At 42.0% G+C, this 24395-nt stretch overlaps 1 protein-coding gene across 11 annotated transcripts in view; it reads left to right on the top strand.

Annotated features, from left to right (window-relative positions):
* Positions 1-24395, top strand: part of TMEM65 (transmembrane protein 65) — a 100313-nt gene that overhangs the window by 37762 nt on the left and 38156 nt on the right. For 10 of the 11 annotated variants that reach the window (XR_014953045.1, XR_014953044.1, XM_085572531.1 and 7 more), the window contains one exon: positions 15377-15488. Coding sequence is in view for 9 of the 11 variants with exons in the window: in XM_085572531.1 (XP_085428657.1) it covers positions 15377-15488 (112 nt within the window). In the remaining 2 variants the exon portion in view is untranslated. Of the gene's footprint in view, positions 1-15376; positions 15489-16051; positions 18717-24395 lie in introns of those variants that run through there. The other variant, XM_085572538.1, reaches the window with a different exon arrangement.

Genomic DNA, 24395 nt, shown 5'->3' with positions numbered 1-24395 from the left:
TTTGTTGCTTTGACTAACCTGCTTGAAAAGTTTGGCCTCTGCATGGTTTTCTCTGTGATCTCGGGATTGTTTCAGAAATATTTAGCATTTTATTGCAGTTTGGCAGAGAAGTAAAGTTTTTCACATTTCAAAATGGAAATGAACAAATTTGGGGGGGGGGAATTGTGTAGCTCAGCAGCAGATAGAAGTCAGGATATTTCCCTCTCAACTAGCTTCAAAGGAAGCCATCTTCATTAGCATGTATATTTGAGAGCACATACTTAGTCTTTATCCTTAATCTTAATATAGAGCATGAATTTAAGGCAAGAGGCAACAAGAACAAGTCAGCATATGAATGGCTGTGGCATATTCTTTTCACTCAAGAACACATTTATTTTGATAACATCTCTGCTGGAACTCTAGCAAGCGTGCTTTTCCAGGGGAGATATGGGAATAAATAGCTACTTACCTGACTGACTGTAATGCAAACCTCACTCTGGTGTTCTAAACTGCTTATTCTTAAACAAACCAAGAATGTGTGTTGTTCTAGATAAGCATAAAACTGAATCACAATTCAAGGGTCATTGTTATTTAAACTTTAAAATAATGTAATATATCCTGTGTGTCACTTCTCTCTAGTTCTCACTGAATTTGGGTACCTTTCTACAGGGATGATGGGCAGAGTGGTCAAGCAGAGAGTGGTGGAGGTTGTTTATCCTGCCTTTAGCACATGGACAGTGACGTGGACTGAAAACTGCCTGAATGTCTGAGCACAGAGCCATGTCCAGCCAGTGGATGGTCACTACTGGTGGCCCAGGGGTTGATACTGGGGCCAGAGCTGTTTAACCTCATTGTTAATGAACCTGGTTGATTGTGCTGCTGTGTCAGCACATTTGCAGATGATGTGAGACTGGGAGGAGCAGCTGATGCACCAGAGTTGTGCTGCCATCCAGAGGGACCTGGACAGGCTGGAGGAATGTGACAGGATCTTCATGATGTCCAACCAAGAGATATGTCAAGTGCTGGCCCTGGGCAGGAGCAGTCCCATGCACTGCTACAGGCTGGGGCTGACCCCAGAAAGGCCCTTGGGGTCCTGGTAGACCCCAAGATGACCATGAGGCATCAATTGCCCTTGAGGAAGAGGTGAACACCCACATCTGGGACCTGTGCCAATAAATGGGCTCCTTTTTACAGAAGAGACTTGGACATACTGGAGCAAATCCAGTAAAGGGCCACAAAGATGGTTAAGGAATGGAGCATGTGTCATATGAGAAGACTTCGGAGAGCTGGGATTATTTATTCTGGAGAAGGGGAGGTTCAAGGGGACCTTACCCATGTGTGAATACTTGATTGGGAGAGAGTAAAGAAGGGAGATCTAGTTCTCAGTGTTAGGACAGGAAATTCTATTTAAGCATAACAAAACACCCAACATTTTATTGTGAGAGTGATGGAACACTGAACTGGGTTGTCCAGAGAGATGGTGGAGTCTCCATCCTTGGAGATACTGAAAACCTGACTGGACACAGCACTGAGCAACATGCTGTAGGTGACCCTGTTTTGAGAAAAAGACTGGACTAAGTCATCTGTAGAGGTCTTTTCCTACCCCAGTCATGATGTGATTCTGTGAGTATGGTATCTTTTTGTTTTAATGTGAAAATAAAAATCTTCACTGGAATGAAACTGCAATTGTTCAGATGGTTTCAGAAAGAATAGGAGTGAAAAGCACTGTGTAGCTAAAAGTTCATTGGTAGTTAAAACTTGAAAACATTGCTGTGTTCAAGTCCATGTTTTACCTTTTACAGGATTGTCGGTTCTTGTCAGAGGATCACAGAATCCTAGAATGGTCTGGGTTGGAAGGAATGTTAAAAATCCTCTAATTCCACCCCTGGCCTTGGAAGAGAATGAAGGGCACTTGTCTTGAATTGCACTAAGAGAGTTTTGGTGGTAGAAGCCTGGCTTGGAAAAAGTGATTTTGAATTTCCTAGCAGGATGAGCTGCTGCAAGCAGTGTATCATGTACATGGTGGGTGATGTACCACAGCTGGGGGAACTCCTAGAAGAGCTTGTCTGCTTCTGTGCCTGCCTGCCAGCAGTAAACAGAACCAGGATCTCTATTGCTTTTTAAATGCATCTGATTTGTTGCTCACCTCCTTTTTGTGTGTTTATTCCCAAAGGTGTTGGCTTTCTAAGTTGGTTGGCTCTGAGAAAGCTGGGAGTATAACAGCTGCAGGGTCTGATCTCCCTGGAATGAGTTTCTTGGAACACATGTGAGAAATGCAGTCTAAACCTTCAGTAGCTTGCAGGGCTTGGCATGAAATTGCTCTTGTGGGTCCCTTCCAACCCAAGGTATTCTGTGATTCTCTTGTGGGCCAAGTTTATCCCTGTGCAACCACTGAGCATTATCTGCACCCTCTGGGGTTTCCTCCTGAAAGCCATTATTTTGTAATCCAGCCTGGAGAGTATTGATCACTGAAAGAGAGTAGCTTGGCAGGTTCTGAGGGCTCTGTTTGAACTGGAGGTGCAGCAGTGGGAGTGGGCATTTCTTTTTGTCTGTAGGGGCGAGAACAAAACTGAAGAATTTTATTCTAAATCATCTTTGGTATTAATGTGTGGTTTAAACAGTGGCTGGGGAGGGGGTATAATCTGCAGTTGACTGGTGGTGGCACATGGAAAAGACTGGTTGTAGGGTAGGTGAAAAAGATGTTAGCAACAAGAGCTTCTGAAGTACTATCTGCTGAATAGTAATCCTGGTTACAGGCACCCCCAGTGTAATTAGTGTGTGAATGGGCTGTGGGATTGCAGCTGGAGTAGAGAATTTTCTTCTTAATGTATTTATAATTGTGAGTAAAAAAGTGGAGAGGAGGTGGGTCTTTTAATTAATAAAAATGTTGCACATCATCAGCTTTATGCAAATATTAAAAGACATGTCTGTGCACAGTGACATGTAAAAGCTGCTGGATAAAACTTGGACAACATAAGGGCTCTTATTTATTTGCAAATCAACCCTCATTTTGCCCATTTCATTCCTTTTCTGGTTTTTGTGTTTGTGCACTGTGGGGAAGGGCTTCAGACAGCTGTGCTGACAAATTCTGGTTAAACTGTTGTACCTGAGCCACAGGGTGACCTTGAGGAATGTCTGACATGATGAAAACATGTTTCTTCCAGCTGTCTGTGTTAGATTCCTGTATCTCAGGTTTCTTTTGCATCTGGAAGCAGTGTGAATTCACTATACCAAAGCCTGCATCCAGACAGAGATCCTACAGTAACCCTGTACCTTGGGAGTATATAGAATGATGCTGATTCTATAGGATTTTATGAGTAAGCCATAGAAACTTTATGCTGATCCCTGTCCCTCAGGATGCAGGGTTGGATTTCTCCATCAAGAAAGAAATCCTCCTACTCTTCATAGGCAAGAAGTAGGTAGAACCTTTCTTATTTACCCTTTCTTCCCTGACTTTCACAGCAGTCATGGCAGGGTCAGGCCCTTGGCCTTTCCCTGCCCAGTAGCTCTATGGGTGAGTGATGAGGAATAATTTTCAGTGGGACAGACAACAGTTCAGTGTGGGCTAATTTCCCTGTGTTTCCTCAAAGTGTGCTGATGCCCAACCCTATGGCACCATCTCAGTACTCAGATAACACTGAGGCTGGTGCAGAGCTGGTAAGAGTTGCTGTCTCTGGACTCAGGCTGGACACTGGAGGAGGCTTTCAGCAAGCACTGGGGGAGGAGGTAGGGAAGAGTCAGGGTCAAAAATACATAAGGACAGAGGATGATGAGACAGTCAGTGATTGCTATGAATCATAGCTGGCCTGGTGGAAGGCTCACATAGGATGGATCGGGGTGGATTTGGAATACTTATGGATACTTGCAAGGACCTAAACTTAAGAGGAATACTGATGATTTTCAGAAATTCTGAAACTCAGAGGAACTGCAGATAACAAATCCTTTTGTGTTTTATCCTTAGAGTTTCCCAGGGGCCAGCTGCATCAGTGTGAGCCTCCTTCAGCAGCTACAGCAAGAGCTGATACTTGCTGTTGGTGAGTTCGATCCTATCTTGTGGGAGCTGAACTGCTGGAGAGTGCTCCTTTCCCATGGAGTCTGAGGGTGCCTTGGACTCTGAACACTTGAAATTCAGCATGAAATGAGGCTGGTATTTTTAAATGCAGGAAAGTTGTTGCTGACAAGTGTTTGCAACAGTGTCTAAACAAACAAGAGATGATGGGGAGCAAGGAACATATCTATGATTATAAAAGCAAATGGAAATATTAGGCTTAGAGAGAACCAGAATTGTGTTGCAATTAGTTCTCCAGGTTGTTGGGGTCTACCATTTCATGAGGCTTTCCCATTTGGAGTAATCATTTCCTGTGCCTTTGTACAGAGGCTTTTCAGGTTGAACCTGACCCTAATGCTGGTCAAGACCAAGAAAATGCAAAGACCAGAAATGAGCAGATCACCAGAAGTGAGCCTATGAGACCAGCAGCCTTACAGAGAAACCACAACCAGGATTCACCCATTCAGACTCTCTCTCTCTAATAAGGATGCTGATAGAAAAAGAATTTACCTCTCTGTGGTAATTAGAAAAGAAAATGGTGAGGCATAGTTGCCATTTGAGAGAAGATGGGCTGCCAGTGCAGAGAAGCGTGCAGGTACTTGTCTGCTGGGGCTTGGGTACAGCCTGGGCTTGAAATCTGGGAGGAGGAAAAGGAGCCAGGTCAAGGGGGCCTTTCAGAGATTGCTTCAGAGCACCCTGTTTTGGGCAGAAAGCATCTTCAGTGCACTGTAAGACCAAGCACAGATATGCTGCCGAGTTAAACCTGCACCAGAGGTGTCCATGATGTCATTTACCTTTTACATAACATGGACATGAGATCAAATGTAACTTGGAGGCAGGATGAGGACTATGCATCTTGGTGAGCAATTAAATTTCATTTCTATTTATTGAAACCTTTGTATGAACTGTTGTAAAATCTTGGGTGTTGCCTTGGAGTTCTTGGTATAAACACAAATAAATGAATAAGAAACAAGAGGGCAAAATGAAAACCTGAGCCATTATGATAGTTTTGGGAGAGAGAGCTGTCTCCTGGGTCTGTCTAGCAGGTTCTCCTGGAGTACAATTTGCACCAGGGCTGCTGGGCAGCTGAGCTCTCAGGACAGACACCACAGTGCACCTGCATATCTGATGTGGAGAGTCTCTTCCATGTTTTTGAGAATAATGGGCTGGTTGCATTGGTATGATCCAGGTGTTCCCTGCATTTGTGTTGCAAACCAGTCATTCCTCACAGGTGAATGACCAGAACTAAATGGTCATCACCTGCATGCAGGCATTTGAAATGTTTTGTATTTTGCAGTATTTCACACTATTTAGAATAAATTCAATCTTCAGGTGGAATGTTTTCCCAGTGAAGAGTGTAATTTCATTAAAATGGAAATGTTTGCCTGATACCCGCTGATTTTTATGGGTCTCTAACTGGAAGATTTCTTTTCTTCCACTGAAATGCCTAAAAGTTTCTTTTAGACTTAGGTCTGCAAAGAGGTTACTGTATTCCCTTTGGTGTAATACAATATTCAAACTTGAGTGAGTGGAAAAGATGCAAATGAAAAGTGCCAGAAGGAGCAGAGACTGTTATGTAAGAAAGGTGTTGAAGTTTCTTGTCAGAGGCACTACTGGCAATGTTTGTGCTGGTTAATAATACAGTTTTTAGGAGAATTTATTACAAATAAAATGCACCTCAGCTGTGATAATGTTGATCTTAAGGTATGGTGTATTTAGGGGCTTTAGCAATAAGGATTTGGAACAGTTGTGAGACTCCTGGAATTTTACTTTAGTATTCTTTTCTAAATTCTGCATCTTATTCCCTTAAACTGACCCTTGATGCATTGTGTTAGAGCTTGAATAGAGGTGGACTATAATGTCAGATAAACCCTGGGCACAGAGGAAGAGAATGAATGAATGCAAGGTGTTGCATTTGGCGGCTGGTGCTTTTCTAAGGCACGGGGAAGGAATCTAGCACATGTCCCAGAGCTCCATCTACCTCCCTCCTCCTTTCCATGGTGTATAGGGATGAGTGGAGGGCCCCAGACCTCCTGCCATGGAGGTGTGGTGCAGGAGGTGTCGTTGCTGGTGACTGTCTTAACACAGGCTCGAGCTCTGAGCCAGGCAGCATTTTTCTGGACCAGGAGGCATGGCCTGCGTGCATGGAACCTGACATGCCAAAGGGACAATATTCTGCAATCAGCCCCAAGCAATTAGTTTTGAAGAGATGCTGTTGTTTTGTAAAGATGCCAGGCTCTGGATGGAGTCAGGATGTGGATTTATTTATTCAAATTAATTCACTTGCTGGCAAGCAGAATTCCTTTTCCGGGTGCAGGCACTGACCGTGGTGCCTGTGGCAGCAGCTCTCTCCACAGAGAGCAGCAGGTACAACGTTCCCAGGCATTGTCCTGGGGAAGGCTCTGGGAATACCAGAGGAAAAAAATGAGAATTCTTATCTTCACTTTCTACGCTTGTTATTGTGCACATGTGGAATGTGTTATGGAGATTTGTTTACCAAAGGGTGATTTCTTAATTGGCTAATGGTGATAGTGTTTAGATTTCAAGGACCAGTCTGGTCAGTCAGTATCAGACTGTCAACAAGAGCAATGAGTGTTTCTAAATAGAATAATATAGTATAATAAAGCAATTGATCAGCCTTCTAGAATCATCGAGTCAATGCCAATTATTACCCAGCTAGGGAGTTGCAGCGACAGTTGCCACTGCTCAGCACTAAGGTAAACCAAACCCCTTCAGGCTTTGTGTAAGGCCCCCAAAGTCTCTCTCAATGAGAGACTTAAAAGGACTTAGTTGTTCATGTACTCTGACTTAGACACACAAGAAAAATACTAGTCATATTCTCAAGAGATCAAAGCAACTTTAGAAAATCAAAGAACTTCGACAAAAAATTTAGAGCAGCATTCAATCAACATAAAGCACTTCTCAGAGCATTAACTTAGCCCATTCAACTAGCAAACTCTAAGCCTGTCTGATTTTAAGTTTCTCAAAATCCCAAAAGGGAATTAGAAGAAGAGGAAAGGTGAGAAAAGCAGTAAAGATTTTAAAAAGAACAAGCATAACTACCATTCCTGGTTCTAGCAGTGTTCAGCTGTTAGAAATTCTAAGAGAAGGCAGGGTCAAGACATATGCCTGCCTCGTGTCTCAGATTAAATAACCTTTGGCTTTCCTGGGTCCTTCCCCTTAGGTAGCACTTCTGGTCATTTGGCCTCTCAGGAGCTGGGCTAGGGGCTCCAGAGATGGGTGTGGAGTGTTGCCTCTGGTGTGCCAGGGATTGGCAGCCACTGCAGAGCTGGGATACGGGTTTGGGGTTTGGGTGTGCAGGGCAGGGCATCACCTCACCAGAGCCAAGGCCAGACCTGCCCCTTCCCTCCAACGTTTTGAGCCTGAAATGTTTTCAGCCAGCAACACTTCCAAGCTCCCACAGCCTGAGGTGCTGCCCTCTGAAATGCAGATGAAAAATCAAAACCCCACAATTCCAATAAAGGTTTGTAGGGACAGTATGTTTATTACAGCGCTGGACGCGTGTGAGGGATCTTTCCCCTTCAAAGGACATTCCTGGCCCTGAAAACTCCCGATCCTTTTTTATCACTCTTACGAATTTACATATGCATAGAATTTCACAATAGGTTCATGCATATTCATTGTGCTGATTTTGCATTACACTTACAGCTAGTTACACTTGTACTCAGTTTTTTTCAGAAAGTACAGAAAGAACTCCTGGGTCACTCTGCTGTTTCAAGGCCCGAGGAGTCTTCCTTATCTCTTATCTCTTCAGCTTCAGAATTTGCATTCTTTCTCCTCAGCTGGGGCAGTTTTGCTAGTGCTGCAGTTACCAGAATAAACAGCATATTTTACTTATGTTAGCAAGCTCAAAGCAGCACATTTCACCTAAATCCAAATGGATTTCTACACTGTTAAATTTTCACTCAGTCTTGTCTCCCCTTGGCAGGCACACAAGGACACCTGTGTAGAGCAGGGTTGCAGAGAAGTGGCCCTGTACTGTCCCACCACAGCACAAGGGCTGCATGTGGGATGTCCCAGTTAGACAGTGTAAGGCTGGGACAAAAGCTGCCTCCTTTCCCAGCTGTATATATTTGCATGAAATCTTCTATCTGCTCCTAATTTTTCTACACCTTGACTTACCAATTTCTGTCTTTCATCTTTCTCCAAAATTCAGTTCTTTTGACTTGAATGGAGTAGAGGAATGAATAGCCAGAGGAAGGATGGAATGATTTTATGGCCAAGGCAGCTGAGTGCTTTGTTCAATATATTCATAGTAAGCTCCTGGAGGCAATAAAAAATCAGACCATGTGTGAAGAATTCAAGAAAGATCTTTGGAGGCATAGTGACTGCAGAAAACCACGAGATTCCACTGTTTGTAATTGTATAGGGATATATGTGGTGAAAACCAGTCCTAACATCATGTACAAAATGTTTGGCTCTGAGCTGACCGTTGCCATTCAGGAGTAGTTTACGTGGGCTGTGACTGTGTGGTGATTGTCTTGGTTGCTCAACAGTGATCAAAAAAGTAAGTTAAGGTGCCCAGGAATTAGTAGGAAGAGGACAAAGCAGCAAATTCTGTGACTCTTGAGCAGTCTCAGGCAGTCAAGCTAACAACCACCTCAGGATATGGAAAACTCCAGTCAAAAGTGTCATGGGAGCATTTAAGTAATGGTAAGGTGTTAATTCATAAGGGTATGGCTATATTGGAGTACAGGCAAAACAAACTTATACTCTAAACCCATTGGACATTTATCTGTAAGCATCACTGCTTACAAAAAATTCAGTGATGCAAAGTAAGTTTTTACTGGCTCAAATTCAAGATCAGTACATTATTCATAAGAAGCAAAGGTACTGCTGAATTATTCAGGGCTTGTTGAACAAGTGTTGAAAACCAGAAACACCACACTAATTTAAGTGTTTTTTCTTTAATTATACCACAGCTTGCAAAGCCAGGGCCCTCTAGTTGTTGCAGTTCTTTCTCTACAGGCTTGGTAGGGTAAAACAAATATTTGATGCACAAAAATATGCATATGAGACATCAATGGCTTTTCCTGATCAATGGCTTCATGATAATGCATTGCAGCTTGTTTGCACATTTCCAGCAGCTTGGGGAGGATGTCTCATAGTGCTGTGGCAGGTGCTGGTAGCTGAGATGGCAGCAGGACCACTTTGCTCTGGCTGTTCAGTGTATTTATGGAGGAAAAAATGTCTGATCCTCTCCTCCTGAGAAGGCTAAGAGACCAAGAGAATCTTCCTGCTCACACACACGGGGCTCCCTCCTCTGCATCCTGGGCAGAGTGAGCCCAGGGGCTGCTGCCAGCAGATGTAGGTGCTGCTGCAGAGCAGTAAGGACCTCTCATTTCCAGAGATTGTAAGATTTGTCTGGTGTTTGTTAAAGGCTGAACATTATTTACCCTGCAACAGAGATTTATAGAATTTTAAAGAGATATTCTACGCCTTTGGGAAAAAAAACAATTTTATGTATAATTTTCAGGGTTACTGAATTTTTAAGGCTTTCCTTAGAGAGTGGGTCACATTTTCATGTGGAATAAATATTGTGCAATTAATATGAAGCACATACTGGCCTTTTGCCAGGTGAGCATCTGACTTTTTATTAATTTCCAAAAATCCATTATAAAAATGTTTTCTTGTTTTTCTCAATGCAGGGATTTTCTTGCAAGGGGGGAAGGTAACTGGCCAGTTATGCACAGAGCATTGACTAAAAGACAACATAAATAATGAAAACAGGTTAAAATGTGTATCTGTTTTCTCAGAAGCCTTGGCATGTTCTCTAACTGCATAAATACACAACTTTGGGTTGGGTTTCTGGCTGCTTGAACTGGTGGTTGATGCAGAAGGTACTGCCTTTCCCAATATTTAGAGGCATTAGGGTGCGAGCTGTCAAACTTGGAAACGGAGCTAGTGGGAAGAGAGCTGATGAGATGGTCAGATGTAAATGATTTCTTTGGGAAAATCACTGCTGGCTGAGAAAACATCATTTGTAGAACAAGACAAAACATTGCATCTTAATAATTTAACTGAAGAGGGAAATAAAAGTGCCCTTTTGATGCTTTTTTTGCTTTTCCTTTCAGTGTGATTTCAGTGATAGCACTACAGACTTCTGGCTCTCTAGTTCTGCTTCCCAGAGTGAAGCCCCTCTGCTATTAATGGGTGCTATCCAGCTTGCTGAAAAAAGCCACAGCAAAAGCCTGAATAAATTCTGTTGATTTCATTAAAAACCTTTGCTGACTTGCAGTGTCTCCTTCCAGCTAGGTGATAGGCATCATGCAGCAAGACTCCTGTGCCTGCAGAAGCCCCCTGGGATTTCTGGGTCACTGTCAGTTGGGCTGAGGCCAGCACAGGAAATTGGCTTTTCTCACACTGATAAGGTGCTGTACTTATCTCTGCCATGGTCTGAATGAACAGTGCTAAGTCTGTACTTTTTTAGCTGGATCTCCAATGACTCTGTCAACAGCTGTCTTTCTTTCAAGGCTCCTCAGCATATTGTTCACATCCACCTGATGGCTCTTAGACATTCAGTTAAATATCTCATTGCTCAGCTTTTCAGAGGGCTCTTTCCCAGCAGGACCTTGGCCATTTTGGGAAGACTTTCTCAAAAGGGTCTGTATTTTTATTTTCTGCCTGGTGAAGGTGACCTTAAATGCCCTTATATTAATTGATTCAAATCTTCAGCTCTGAGCTAAGTGCATTATACCCCAAACCATTCAAAATAGCTAAAATAATTTTCTCTATTTCATTTTAAGTTTCCCTGGCTAGCTTTGTCATGTGGATTCTAAACTGGTTGTTAAATAGCAAAGCAAAAACTGTTTTTATGCCTGTAGGTTAAATACAGGTTAAACACATCTCACAAATGAAATTTCCAAATTAAGCATGGATATACCTAATCCATTGTAATCTGGCATTTCTGTGGGCACGCATACAGATAAGAATTCCTATTAAGTAATTTGATTTATCTCTCTTTCCAACCTTTTCAGATCAAATAATATTTTTTTTTCTATTATGACTTATTATGCCATTAAAAATTATGAGCAAACATTAGATTTAATCACCTCAATGTTTCAAAGGCAAAGTTTTCTGGATGTTTTCATGTCTGTTATAAATTATTTCCTTAAATTTCCCTTTTTAATTCCCTAGCCTGTTAAATAAAAGTCATCTGGTTGGTTAAGATGAACAGTAGCGAATCAGAATGCCTTTGGGGTATGAATCATCATTACATCAGTAATAATGACAGCAAAACAATACTGCCTATAATTTAAAAGTTGAGAACAATTGTAATTGCTGCTATTTTACACTGGAAGCCACACTGACCTATTAAATTTGTCAAAGCTGCAAGACTGGCAGAGGCAGACAAAGCAATAAATGAGTCAATAACACCCTTGATTCTTCAAGGAAGATACTTCTCAAGTTCATTTTGCTGTTACTAAAAAATGTTTGCCTTTCTGTTGTTAGATTTTTTTTAAAAATTGAGGGTAGAATTAGTGTCATGGTGTCTAGCCACACCAAAACCCCTGACCCCCATATTTAGTGGAGGAAGAGAGACCTCTCTAGAGATGAGCTATTATAGCCACACAAATTCCTATGTTACAATGGGCTTGTGCTTGTCTTTTGGAACAGTTAAATATTTATAATCATGTAGAAAAGCATTCTAGTGATGCCTTCTTCAAATGGATTCAGTTATCATTTGAATTCTATTAAATATAAAAAGTCTAGATTTTCTCTTTCAGGTGTGTATCTGGCATAAATATTTTATTAACTTCAATCATATGGGCTCCCTTTTAAAGGTCTCTCCATTTTATTTCTGTCAGACTTTCACAGAAAAATGGATGGACTTTAAAACTCCATGGCAGTACTTTCTCTTGTACATTTTTACTGTGAAGTGAGTTGGCTTAGTAACATAAATCCAGCTGCTTAGGTTGGGGAAAAATGTATCGATGGGTCCTTCTAGGAGGCTCTAAAAATATTAAAACTAATATTTAACTCCCTAATGATCTGCTTTAGGATCTGATTTGCTGGTCAAGGATGTAAACTCTGTATCTCTCGGAGTAAGTTGGAAATGCTTACCCTGGATGGAGAATAGAGCCTTTGCCTTTTCATAAATATGGTCTGTCAGAACTTGTTAGTTCAGCACCAAAAACCAGGCATCAGTACAACTGGGGCAGGTGAAGGAGACAATGAATGTATTGCTCACCTGATTGCTCACTTGATGAAAAATCATCAGTTAGCTTTATTACTGTGATGGTGACAGCTCACATCTGTAACCTAAATGGGTTTGTGCCCTTGTCAGTGCTGGGGTAGCAGAGGGATGTCTGATGAGCCAGAGATCCTCTGCTTGACATAGGAATAGCAGAAGGCAAGAATTGTCATCTGTACAGAGGGGATGTGACACAGTGAGGGGGCCCAAGCACAACACAGATAAGAACAAGCACCTGGTGCCTCAGGTGCTGTCCTTCCTAGGGGAGCTCTTCCACTATCTCCTCGTGCAGAGCATTAACATCATAATGCAGGTGGTGAAGCATCACAGCAGGGAGAGGTTTAGGAAGGAACTGAGGTGAGGTGACTGTAAATGTAGGTGAGTGCTTTTCCCTGGGCAAATGGACTTCAGTTAATGACAGTCCGGGTCTTTCTATTAACAAAAGCATTTATATCTGAAAACGAAATGACAAAAAAAAAAAGAGAAAATCATGCGACTGTAGTAAAGTGATTGTAGAAACCTTGTACTCGTGTTGAACACTGGAAAGTTATTTCATCACGTGTCCTGTGGTGGCAGAGTGAAGCCAGTTGTTTGCTGCAGGAGTAGCAACTATCAGCCACTCTCAACAACCCAAATGCCTGTCAAGTGTCATGATATTCTTTGCTAGAAGCCAGAAGGAGCAGTGCACTGGAAAAAAATGACTAGAAAAATAGAATTGGCTTCTGCTGGGGCAGTATCATAGGGCATCATTCCATCCTAGTATAAGAAAGATTTTTTTTTACAGTGAAAACAACCAATGACTACAACAACGTCCTCAGGAGTGTGATGAAGTCCCCATCAATGGAGATTTTCAAGGTGTGATAGGATATGATGCCAAGTAATTTCATCCAGGCTCCCCTTTCCACAAAAGGTTGCCCCAGGTGACTTTCCAAGGTTCCTTCCTGACCTGGTCTATGATTCTAAAAGTGACGTGAGCCTGGATGTTGGTATGGTAAGAGCCATGAATTTATTCTTTGATCCAACTATATGTTATACTGATAAAACTTATCTGAAGAATTGGCACTAAGCTTTCTTAGGGCAGAGTTGCTGCTGAAAGGTGCCAACAAGAGATTCTGCTTCAACATTTGATTGCCCATATCAGAATGTGCCAAAGCAACTCTACTTGGGCTGAACTCTTTTGACTCACCTCTCAAGAGTAAATACATTGCTATTGTTCTTGTGCAGGAGTAATTTCTACCTTATTTGATAGAAAGCCAAGCAGCACAAATCTTATCTGCTTCTATCACTTTCCACACTTTGGTTTTGCACACTTGAAATTCAGTGTTCCTTTGGTTGCTTCACACCACCAGGTTAACACATCATTAATGAAATCAGAAGCATTTTTTCCCTCTGAAGCGCTCATGCATAGTTGGGAGGTGGCAGAAGGAGAAACAAATGTTGGTATATCCCATTCCAAGCAGCTAAAGCACTGCACTGTGCAGGTTGCTGATTCTCATTCCAAACACGTCCTAGTGATGCATCCCAGACCGGGAATAGCACAGCATGAAGGAGAGTTGCTCAGGATAAAGATCAGCAGTGCTATTCATCAGTTTTGTGTTTGTGAGCTAGTGAGATTGCAGAGTCATCACTACAAAACTCCACTTGGTGCACCAGTGTCACTGAACATGTGTTGTTGCTACTTAGGGAAGTAGAAAACAACGGGAGAGGCTTTAACCAGTCCCAGGGTATTGTGATTCCCCTTGGTGAGTCTTTCCTCACTGGGTGTCACAGCAGCCACTGTAAGTTCTCTGCAGTATTAAGGCACTGCTAGGAAAGGACCAGGGGAAGCTCAAGAGCTCACTGGAGACTCAGAGTACAGTGATTTCCTGAGCTCACCCTGACAAGAGATACCTCTGAGCACACCCAGGCCTAGGAATAGCCTCATTCCCCTAAACACTTGTACAGGATTTACCCAACACTTCATCTGACATCAAAGCTGCATCCTTCATGATTTTCCACCATTATGACTCCTTTCTTTCCTCCTTTTATATTTTCCATTCCTTGTAATGTAATGCTCCTTTTGATACCCACTATCTTTCTTCTAATTTACAAATGATGACAAAACCAAACCTGGAACACAAGCTAGGATGCAGATATTTTTCCATTTGTTAATAAAGATCCAGACAATCCCAAATCATTTTGGGGCTGACTCATTTGATGTACTGCCCAGTAGCCATAGCATCTAACTTCTAATTGTTGAATTTGTAAGGATGTTTACTGTGGAAAATCTGCTAGTTCCAGACTGCTAACAGACCTCAAGGGCACATGGGTTATGGTTTGAAAAGTACTGCAATGCAAAATAAGACCAGTAACTGTGACACTGTTTAGCAGATGGTGACATTGTCATTCAGTTGTGGCAGAAATGGAGGCTGCCATATTCATCAGTACTGTCCTGTTGCAGTTTGGTTGTGATAGGGAAAGAAATGGACTTGCCTGTGCAAGGCTGATCTAGAAGTGCTTCTTCTCTGTGCATACTGAGACTGTGCAGTTTGAACCCAAACAGTGTGTCCTAGTGACCCCAGCACTGTGTTCCACCAAGAAAATTGGAGATACCTGCTTTGAAAAAGCAGGGAAAGTTTCTCCAAGACAGATCCACATCTCCTTATCCCACTGAAACCTCCTGCAACTGTAGGAGCAGGCTGGGCAAGGATACTCACTTTCCCCCAAAATTGAAGGATTTAATCTAATCTAGGGGAGAGGAAAACATGTCCTCCATTCCTCCATCAGGCTTTGTGGGTGACCTTCAACAGCCATTTCAGCTCTGTGCCTCAAGTGCCCACTTCTAAAAAGAGGTAATGGCACTGACCTGCTTGTCTCACATGGGTCAGAAATATCCAGAGAGGCTGGCTAAGCACCAACAATGCTTGTGGGTGGGAAAGCTGCCAGTCACTGGTTTCTGGTGGCCTCTGCCAAATCCAGTAGCAGAGGGACAGCTCTTGTCTGACGGAGAATTGAAATTCTGTCTCATGGAGAATAACGGCAACTTCTGACATTTGTTCAAAATCATGCTGAGAGCAAATGATCTGGTTTATGATTACTTGTATGGGCTTGGTTAAGAGATAAGGAGAGTTATGGCTTCATCTTCTCCTTTACAGAGCATTGACAAAGCACCAAATGACTGTGAGAAATGTCAGTGCAGGCTGGAAGTAATGAACTGCATCAGCAGGATTCAATTGCAAGGGGCAGGGGCCAAGAAACCTTTGCAAGGTGAGCAAATGAGTAGAAGTTGTCTCCATATAGATGCTGCTGTTTTTCTCACAAAAATGCCTAAGATGCTTAAGAGGTTAATCAGAAATTTATGAAGGGCTGCATAGTAGCTGGCCAATGCTTTATGAAAGACAACAGCTTCCTTAAAATAAATGAGGCTGTTAAATAATCATTGGGTTCTTGGTATATAATTATCAACATGCATAGGGAAATCAACAAATGAATAATTTCATTAGCTTATTCACAGTGGTTTATGCCCCATGAATGCTAATTTAAGTGTCAGTAAAAACATTAGGTTAATTCTGGCATATTTAATTACAACATAAGTAGGTTCTACTTCTCACTATTGAGATACTCAGTTAAAATCTAAAGCTAATAAAATGTCTGTGGAAGCCTCCAGTACCCTGCAGAGTCTGCAGAAGAAGAAACCTCGCCCTTGCCCACGGACTCATACTTGAGGCTGAGGGCACTGTTTGATGCCCCACAGAGGCAAGCAGAGGCAGGTAGGGGGTGGGAGGTGAGCTGGCAGCTCTCAGCAGTGACATTTCCTCCCTGGTTTGCAGCAGGGATTTGGTGCTGCTGCAGCTGCGTGCGTGCAGCCGAGCTGTGCTGGCACAGGATGAAAACACACCAAAGTGGAGGTGCAGCTGCAGACTTCAAAGAGTAAGTGGGATAGGAGGAAGAGGAGGAATGGAAAGCTGCTGATATTTCCAGGTTACAAATGAGATGTGAAGAGGGATAAAATTGCTTTATTTAAGTTGCACAAGGCAGTACCACTGAAGCACTCACTTCTGCCCTCTGCACCCCAGCCCAGCATCTCACATGGGTCCTGATGCTGTTGAGGTAGGATGGGAATGAATAGACTCTGTTCAGAAGGTGAGAGAAAAGAACTCTGATTTATTTCAAAATACACTGCTCTTTTATACAGAGCTTCATGTAGACCAACTCCATTGGTCCTGAAGTGAAAACACCACACACTATTGGTGTGCAATGAATGATGTACAGTAGCAAAACCTAACTATAAACAATGTGAATAAGAAGAGAGATAAAGAACTTTATTTATATTCTTCTTAACAGTTTCTCAGGCTTCTGCCTGGTTAGAAACTTTCTGTTTTCTCTTTGACTGAATCTGAGACCTACAGGGTCCTGCCTCTTAGCTTGCTTCCCCTGGCTTGCTCCCATGGCAGGGGAAGTCCTTTTTCCTCCTCTTTATTCCCTTTTTTTATATGGACATATTTCCTCATATGATCACATCCAAAAGTACTGGTTGTTTTTTTTTTTTCTCTTTCCCTGTGGTTACTCATAAAACTAATTACAGTAAATAAATGCTGATTGCAGTGTCACAGTGAAGCAATGAATTGTGAGGGTAGCATTTAACTCTGATTCATCTGCTTGATTTTTGCTTTGTGGATATTTTTAAAAATCCATAGCTCATCAGTAGGAATCCAAGGCTTTTCCTCAGAACTTGATACAGTGAAGAAATTACAGGCAGAGGTCACTGGGTGAAACTTCACCTTCTCTACTCCCATGGGATCCTCAGAGGCTACTGCTGGATGGGGTCTGTGCTACATGTGAGCAATGCTGCAGGCCTACAGCCTGTTATTGGAAATAAGTCTGTAGCTGGAGTTCAAGAATTTTTTAACAATATGTAACTTCTCCTTTGGGTTCATATGAGAGACAAAATGAGCATAAGAACATAGGGGCTGCCCTTGAGGAACAGCCTGCTCCAGAAACTTAGTTTGTAGATGCTTTTACTGAAATCTGCCTCTGCCTTCCTCATACAAATAAGGATTTCCTGTATTGACTTCAGATCCTAAATGTGTGTTAGTATTGCAAGAACACCATGAAGAGTTTAGCCCTAAACAGCAAATATCACAAATTAAACACTCAGTTCAATGCCAAAAAATATTATCTCCATTAACAGAAGAAATGTTGCAGGATTGACTGGAAATAAATAAAAACAGCAAATAGTAAAGCAGCAAACAGTCTCCACAGCAAATAGTAGAACAGAAAAATATCTTGTCAACTTTGTGCAGAAGCCAAGATATTGTTGAAGAAAGATGAGTAGAAAACAATATATGATTATACTGTTTATTCTTTTACCATATCAGGTGCATGTGAGGAAGGGGTGTGAAGAAAATGCTTTTTACAAACCACTATCTGAAGCATCAAATCATTCAATATTGTTAAGAGAAAAAAAATGGACTTGAATGTTTGAAAGGCAGCAAATGTCTGAATGTGAAAAGGACAGAGGCAGCCATTCTGTTTATCAGAATCTCTGAGGCAACAGTGACTTTACAATTGGATGTTTCTTTTGATTTGTATTTGTTCTGTCTCAGATTAGTCATATCATGGTTATCTATTCTCTTTGCTGTGTTTTATGGTCATAGCCTGTTCCTTAACTCTGAGACTCAGATTTACTGAACGTTTTACAAGTAATGCCTCTTAAATCTGGAAGAGGATGAGCAAAATCTGTCAGGTAGAAATTGGAAAAATAATTGAATTTTACCAAATTGAAATGAGCCTCTCTGGAGCTGATATTTGGCCTTTATTGAGCTAACTCTGATATCTTTGAACTCAATAGGAGCACAAAGCCTGTGTAGGGCACTTCTGAGAGCCTTGCTGACTTTATTTTCATACTTATCCTGAGAATACTGCTGTAGTCAGATGTCTCTGGCCAGAATTAATGTTTTCTCAAATGCTTCTTTGTGGCTCAAGGTAAGGTGGTTGACATTGTCTGTTGGAGAGAAGGTGTGAGTTGGCAGATGTCATTTCTTTGTAGACTGTGGTGCCAAAGGCCTTGGGGTGGGGAACAGCTTCCCCAGAACCTAGCAGAGAGCAAGGGAAAAGCTGCCATCAGCAGAAAACTTTAAGCAACAAAAGTATTCTAGAGCTGTTAGATGTCCTATGGCATTCACCCAGCCATTAATCAGCACCACAGAAATGCACACACCTACTTAGGTGCTTGCTGGCAAAGCTGAATTTGCTTATTGTGAATCAGCCTCCTCTTAGGGCATAGAAACCACTTGAAAGCCAAATGAAAAGATCTTGTTTGCACCTTAGTTCTATAAATATTATACCCATACATAAATTGTCCCCCTGTTTTGCTGCCTACATTTCACTCACATTTATAGCTCCATCCTCTGCTTTCTGCTCCCTATAAATAGCTCCATAGGATACCAAAAGCTAGATTTTTTTCTATACATTCACTCAACACATCACTGGGAACCATCACACTGACTGCAGTGTGTTTTGATTTGGGTTGTAGGCAAGTAATAGAAAAAATACAATGTCAGGTTATTAGAAAAAAGCAGCATATCTTGTATCTTTGCTACTGGGCAGTTGTATGGGATTTGTTTCAAGACAGCAATGAAAACACAAGTTTTCAGAGCAGTTTCAGGGAAGAGTGATCTTTCACAGCTGACCTGTTACTTCTTGTTTTAGAATAGTAAAGTAGCCAAATTCCTCAAGGGACACTTCCATATAAATGCTAATTTACCACAGGTCTTCTATATCTTAAAAATGAAATAATATACAGTGTCATCCTCTACTGAGAGGGGAAAGATATATCTGATATCTGCAGTAAATCAGTAATCTTCTTTCTATCTCTCTATACTTTTGTTTATTCAACTGTAAAACAATTTAAAAATTCTTGCCCAGCAAGCCTATTTTAAACATATATTCAGAAATGTATTTTGAACTCTGAACAGAAAGTATTTCTTATGCCAAGTATTTCTTTATTATACTAAATTTCAGCTTCAGTGTTCATATTTTCACCACAGTAGCAAAATTTGACAGTCTTACATAAACAAATTTTCTATTTGTATTTAAATAATTCTGATTACTCCATGAAAATAATTGCTAAAGGAACCAATAAACAATCGCTAAACTGCTTCCTTGCAGTATATAGAAAATATTGAGTAAAATTGTGATGGAAGAAATTGCTTTGCTAGTGGCAAGGTATTAATAAGTAATACACATTCTTAATGAGAACCTCAGTGGAAGTGATGGGGTTGGTGTTCCCCTGTGCAGAGCATGTGGCTGCCATGACTGATGCTGGTTTCAGAGCTGGCTGGTGTGTGTTGTGCTGTTGTGCCACCTGTAATTTTGTGGGGGTTGTGATTAGATCCCATTCCTGCAATTCATGCCACCAACTGTATGTCTGTCTGAGCAATTCATCCAAGACCCCCTTTCCGTGGGGGAAGACTGACAGTCTCAGAATTTCATTCATGTCATTCTATAGTTTTAGATGGAAACTACATTTAGAAATACTTGGAATTAAGCATATTTAGACTATGTTGTTTAGATAAAGGTGCCTGTATGCCTCCATTTAACATAAAGACACACAAAGTCCACACTAACCAGCTAAGAAAGAGAGAAAAAATCTCAGATAAGTGATTCTCATGTTGTGCTGATTTTGGCTGGGGCAGAGTTAATTTTCTTCATAGTAGCTGTATGGGGCTGTGTTTTGGATTTGTGCTGGAAACAGTTGATAAAGCTCTGATGTTTCTATTATTGCTGAGCAATGCTGACAGTCAAGGCCTTTCCTGCTCCTCACCCCAGCAGTGAGGAGGCTGGGGGTGCACAAGGAGTTGGAGGGGACACAGCTGGCCTGAGCACTGGTGCCTCCTCTTTGCTCTGCACCTCCAGACAAGGCACAGGCTCCTGGGACTGGTGCCACAGGGAGGCCAATATGTGCTTGTTAAACTGAGATGAAAGACAATCCTGTACTAAAGCTTGCCCTCCATTCTCACCATGGATTCATGGATGGGGATTCAGTACTTAGGAAAGAAAGTTGTGATGTGCAGTGCCAATAACTCATTCAGAAAGGGCATACACTTCCTTGAAACATGTATTTTAAAATACTACCTGGAATAGTTTACTTTTTCCCAGTCATTTACCTACAGCATAAATATTCATTATGATTGCATAGTATTGATGATGTAATTTGCTAATGCAGTCTACATTATCAGTTTTGGGAAACTTCCACTAGTAAGAGAAAGAATAAATAGATCAAGTCATAATTAGGTTAAAAATGTTGCTGGTTTAAGACCTTTCTAGTCAGTTTAATTTGAGACCTTTGAGTCATTCCTTTGAGACCTTTGCAAATCAAAATACTGATATCACACTCTGAATAGTCACAATATCTTTTCTGACTGGCATGTATACTTTTGCTCTTCTGACACATTCTTTCAATTCTCTACATTACTTAATCATGTCTGTCAAAAACTCCCCACAAATCTTTTGGTGAGGTGTCTGTCCAGGGCCACATCTGGGCTGGCAGTGCTGAGGCAGGCGCTGTGCTCTGCCCCTGCTGCCTGTCTCGAGAATGTCAGGGACTGTTCTGCCTCTGCAGATCTCAGCCTTCAGACCAAAGCTCACAACATGCTGAGAAGTATTTCTAACATCTGTACCTTTTGTTCTCTGACACCCAACAGGTGTCAGCACAATTTAATGCTTTGCTATCAAAGAACCATCAATCTCACTATGTCCTGCTTTGAAATGTGCTTTCTTTATGCAAAGAGACTGTTTTTTTAACAAAGTTTCCCATATTCAAATGTATTCTTTTAAATTCTGGCCATTTTACCAAGTAGTTTGGATCACTTTGCAAAGTAAGACATTCTTTTGCTTGCTTTCTAAAGTTGCCTGATCTTGTAATCTGCTGCATATTTCCACAGCACAAAGCTCTTGTCGCAGTCAAAACATTTATTTAATGCTGGCTGAGAGTCTGATCTCTGCAGAAGCCTGCACCAAACAGTCTCCTGTGGAACTGTTGATACCTGGGCAGGCTTGAAGAGTTATATGTGACCTGGCCTTGAATGTATCTAATCATTCATAATCACAGAATCATAGAAGATGCTGAGTTGGAAGGGACACATTAGGATCATTGGGTCCAACTCCAGGCCTGTGCAGGCTCCCAAAAATCACACCATATGCCTGAAAGCATTGTCCAAATGCTTCATGAACTCAGACAGGCTTGGTGCTGTGACCCTGATGTGTACACCTCTGTCTTGCATGTTGATTGATGAACACACTTGTTGTGGTTTAACCCCAGCCAGCAACTCAGCCCCACACAGCTGCTTGCTCACTCCCCCAGTGAAGTGGGGGAGGGAAAAAGAAGAGTAAGAATGAGAAAACTCGTGGGTTCAGGTAAGGACAGTTTAACAGGTAAAGCAAAATCCACATGCTCAAGTAAAGCAAACCAAGGAATTCATTCACCACATCCCATGGGTGGTCAGATGTTCAGCCATCCCCTGCAAAGCAGGGCTCCATCACACATAACTGTAACTTGAGAAAACCAATGCCATCTCTCCAAACATGTCCCCCTCTTCCTCCTTCATCAGCTTTATGAGCTGAGCACAATGCCACGTGGTGTGGGATGTCCCTTGGGTTATCTGGGGTCAGCTGTCCTGGCTGTGTCCCCTCCCAGCTCCTTGTGCACCCCCAGCCTCCTGCTGGTGTGGTGAGGAGCAGGAAAGGCCTTGCCTGTGTCAGCCCTGCTCAGGATAATGAAACATCCCAGTATTACCACACTGCTTCCAGCACAAATCCAAAACACAGCCCCATGCAGCTACTATGGAGAAAATGGACTCTATCCCAGCTACTATGGAGAAAATTAACTCTATCCCAGCCAAAACCAGGACAATATTGCAAAACACTCAAGTGTCTCAGGATATCTGAGACTATAAATATAGTGTATGTATCTGTAATCTTGTGGGGAAAATGCCCAAGCCTTCCTTTTTCACAAGCCTATGCTAAATTACAGGGTGGTATCTAGACCCTAAATTAAATGCTTGTTTTACTGATCTGGCATAGTCTTTATACAGTGTACATTATCTGTAGTTACCATGTTTTTCTTTGGGAGCTTCAGCAGTGTTTCAGCCCCATGGTGCTTCTCCTAGTTTCCCTAGAAATGTTTCAACATCTCTGCTTCCTGCCTCCAGGCATCTTGTCTGCAAATTTTAGTGATGGCACCTCACCTCCTCCTCTGTTCCTCCTGTGGGTTGAACACCACCAACATCATATGAATTGAATATATTCTTCTTCTTCACTCCCAGTTTGGCATGGGCATGTCAAAGCCCAGAGTGGGCTCCACACAAGGCACAGGCTGTCTGCTCAAGCTCCAGTAGTGGCTGGAATGCAGCTGCCAGCCCAGACAGGCAGGAAGCCTTGCCCTGCCACAGCCAGTGTGCAGGAGTGGCACAGCACAGTCTGTACCTGCATGGCTCAAATTGGTGCTACCATGGACTGTGGATTTCACAGTTCCCTGGGAACTGAAAAGCTAAACAGTTACACAACAAGCTTGGTAACTGTCTAAACCTACACATCTAAACCTGATGAGAGCTGAAGATTTTCACATTAAAATGTTGCCAAAATCGGCAAGTTTTAGTGCAAAATCTGCAGTATGGCTGTACCTAGGATTTTCTTTCTGACAACATGACTGACTATAGGCACAGCCCAAAGCAGCTTGTGGTAAGGACACAGTTGGCTCTTTTGGCTGCCAACTCATGCTCCTGGCTCAATTCAACTTACCATCATCCCAAAGCAAATTTAGAACTCGGCTAAGTGGGCAGTTTAGTCAGAAAAGCTCTCAGTGAGTCATCTGGTGTTTCTAGGATCACTCCTGGTGTCAATGTGGGATAAGCACAAGGAAGGTGGTGGCTCCTCTGCTGCAAAGTGCCACATGTGAGCCATCAGCAGAGCCAGGACATTGTCCCCGGCAGTGACCAGAGCTGGTGCCACACAGGCAGGGCAGCAGATGCTGACTGTGCAGGCTGGTGCTTAGGCTGCCTCTGGAATTTGTGCAACACATGGACTGAGGAGTGGAACCTTCGCATTTCAAGGCTTCATGGAGAAGGTGCTGCATGAGAAGCTCAGTCATCAGGCACTGCTACAGATCAGACTTGAGTTATAATCTGAAATCAAAGACAACTAGATTACAGAGGATGGTATTCAAGATTTTCTTTTATTGCTTCTGTCTCTTGCTGCTCTCAGGGAATCACATAGAAAGAGGCAGTAAGAAAGCATGAATTTTGCAGGGTGTCTCTTTGGAAATGTTTTGGCAATATTTTGATACACTTGCAAAATAATTTATAATGAGTTTTTGTCCATTCACTTCTCTTAGACAAATATCTTGGAAATCCAAGGCACTTTTCAGATTCAGCAGTTCCAAAGGAAATAGCAAAGATGATGGGTCAGATTTGGGTCTGCTTTTTAGTGCAGATCTACTTGTTTTCTTTGTACAGAAGAAGGACTTCAGGCAACAGCCGTGACTTCAGAGAAATTAGGGCAAATATTTCATGGGAGGTTCCAAGATGCTGCCTACTTGGTACCTGACCTAGAAAACATCCTTTTAAGCAAAAACATTAAACTCAGAAAAGGAATTTTTGTGGTCTGAACTGTACCAGAGGCTGCTGCCTATACCTGAGAACACAGTCTAACTCCCTGCATGTAAACCTCCTCTTTACTTTGGGTTACTACTGGAAAATGTCCCTGGAAGAGGAGATGATGGGTGTCCTGTGCTGCCATAAAGATTCTGGAACGACTTTCCTTTAATATGAGTATACTGGAATGAGTTTCCTTTAATATGATTACTTATTTGAAGTGTGAAGGACACCAATAACTTTCACCAGTTTGATGGGAGTTGCAGGCACTCAGTCCATAAAATATGGAGAATGCTGCATAGAGGTATCACACATCACCTCATAAATACAATAGGAAGCTGCAGTGCATTTTACCCCACTCTGACACACACATCAAATCCTATACACATATTTTTCAGCAGCATTTCATATTTTATAAGGCAATCACATTACTGGGAAATTAAAATTAGCCATAGAGAGACAGATCCTACAAGTTCTTTGTAGTGGAGGGAGAGAAAATGGACGGAATTTTATCAGAAAATGA

The sequence above is a fragment of the Lonchura striata genome, chromosome 2, assembly GCF_050655825.1.
Source record: "Lonchura striata isolate lonStrDom1 chromosome 2, ASM5065582v1, whole genome shotgun sequence".
Taxonomy (NCBI): domain Eukaryota; kingdom Metazoa; phylum Chordata; class Aves; order Passeriformes; family Estrildidae; genus Lonchura; species Lonchura striata.
This window is presented reverse-complemented; position numbering and strand designations above follow the sequence as displayed.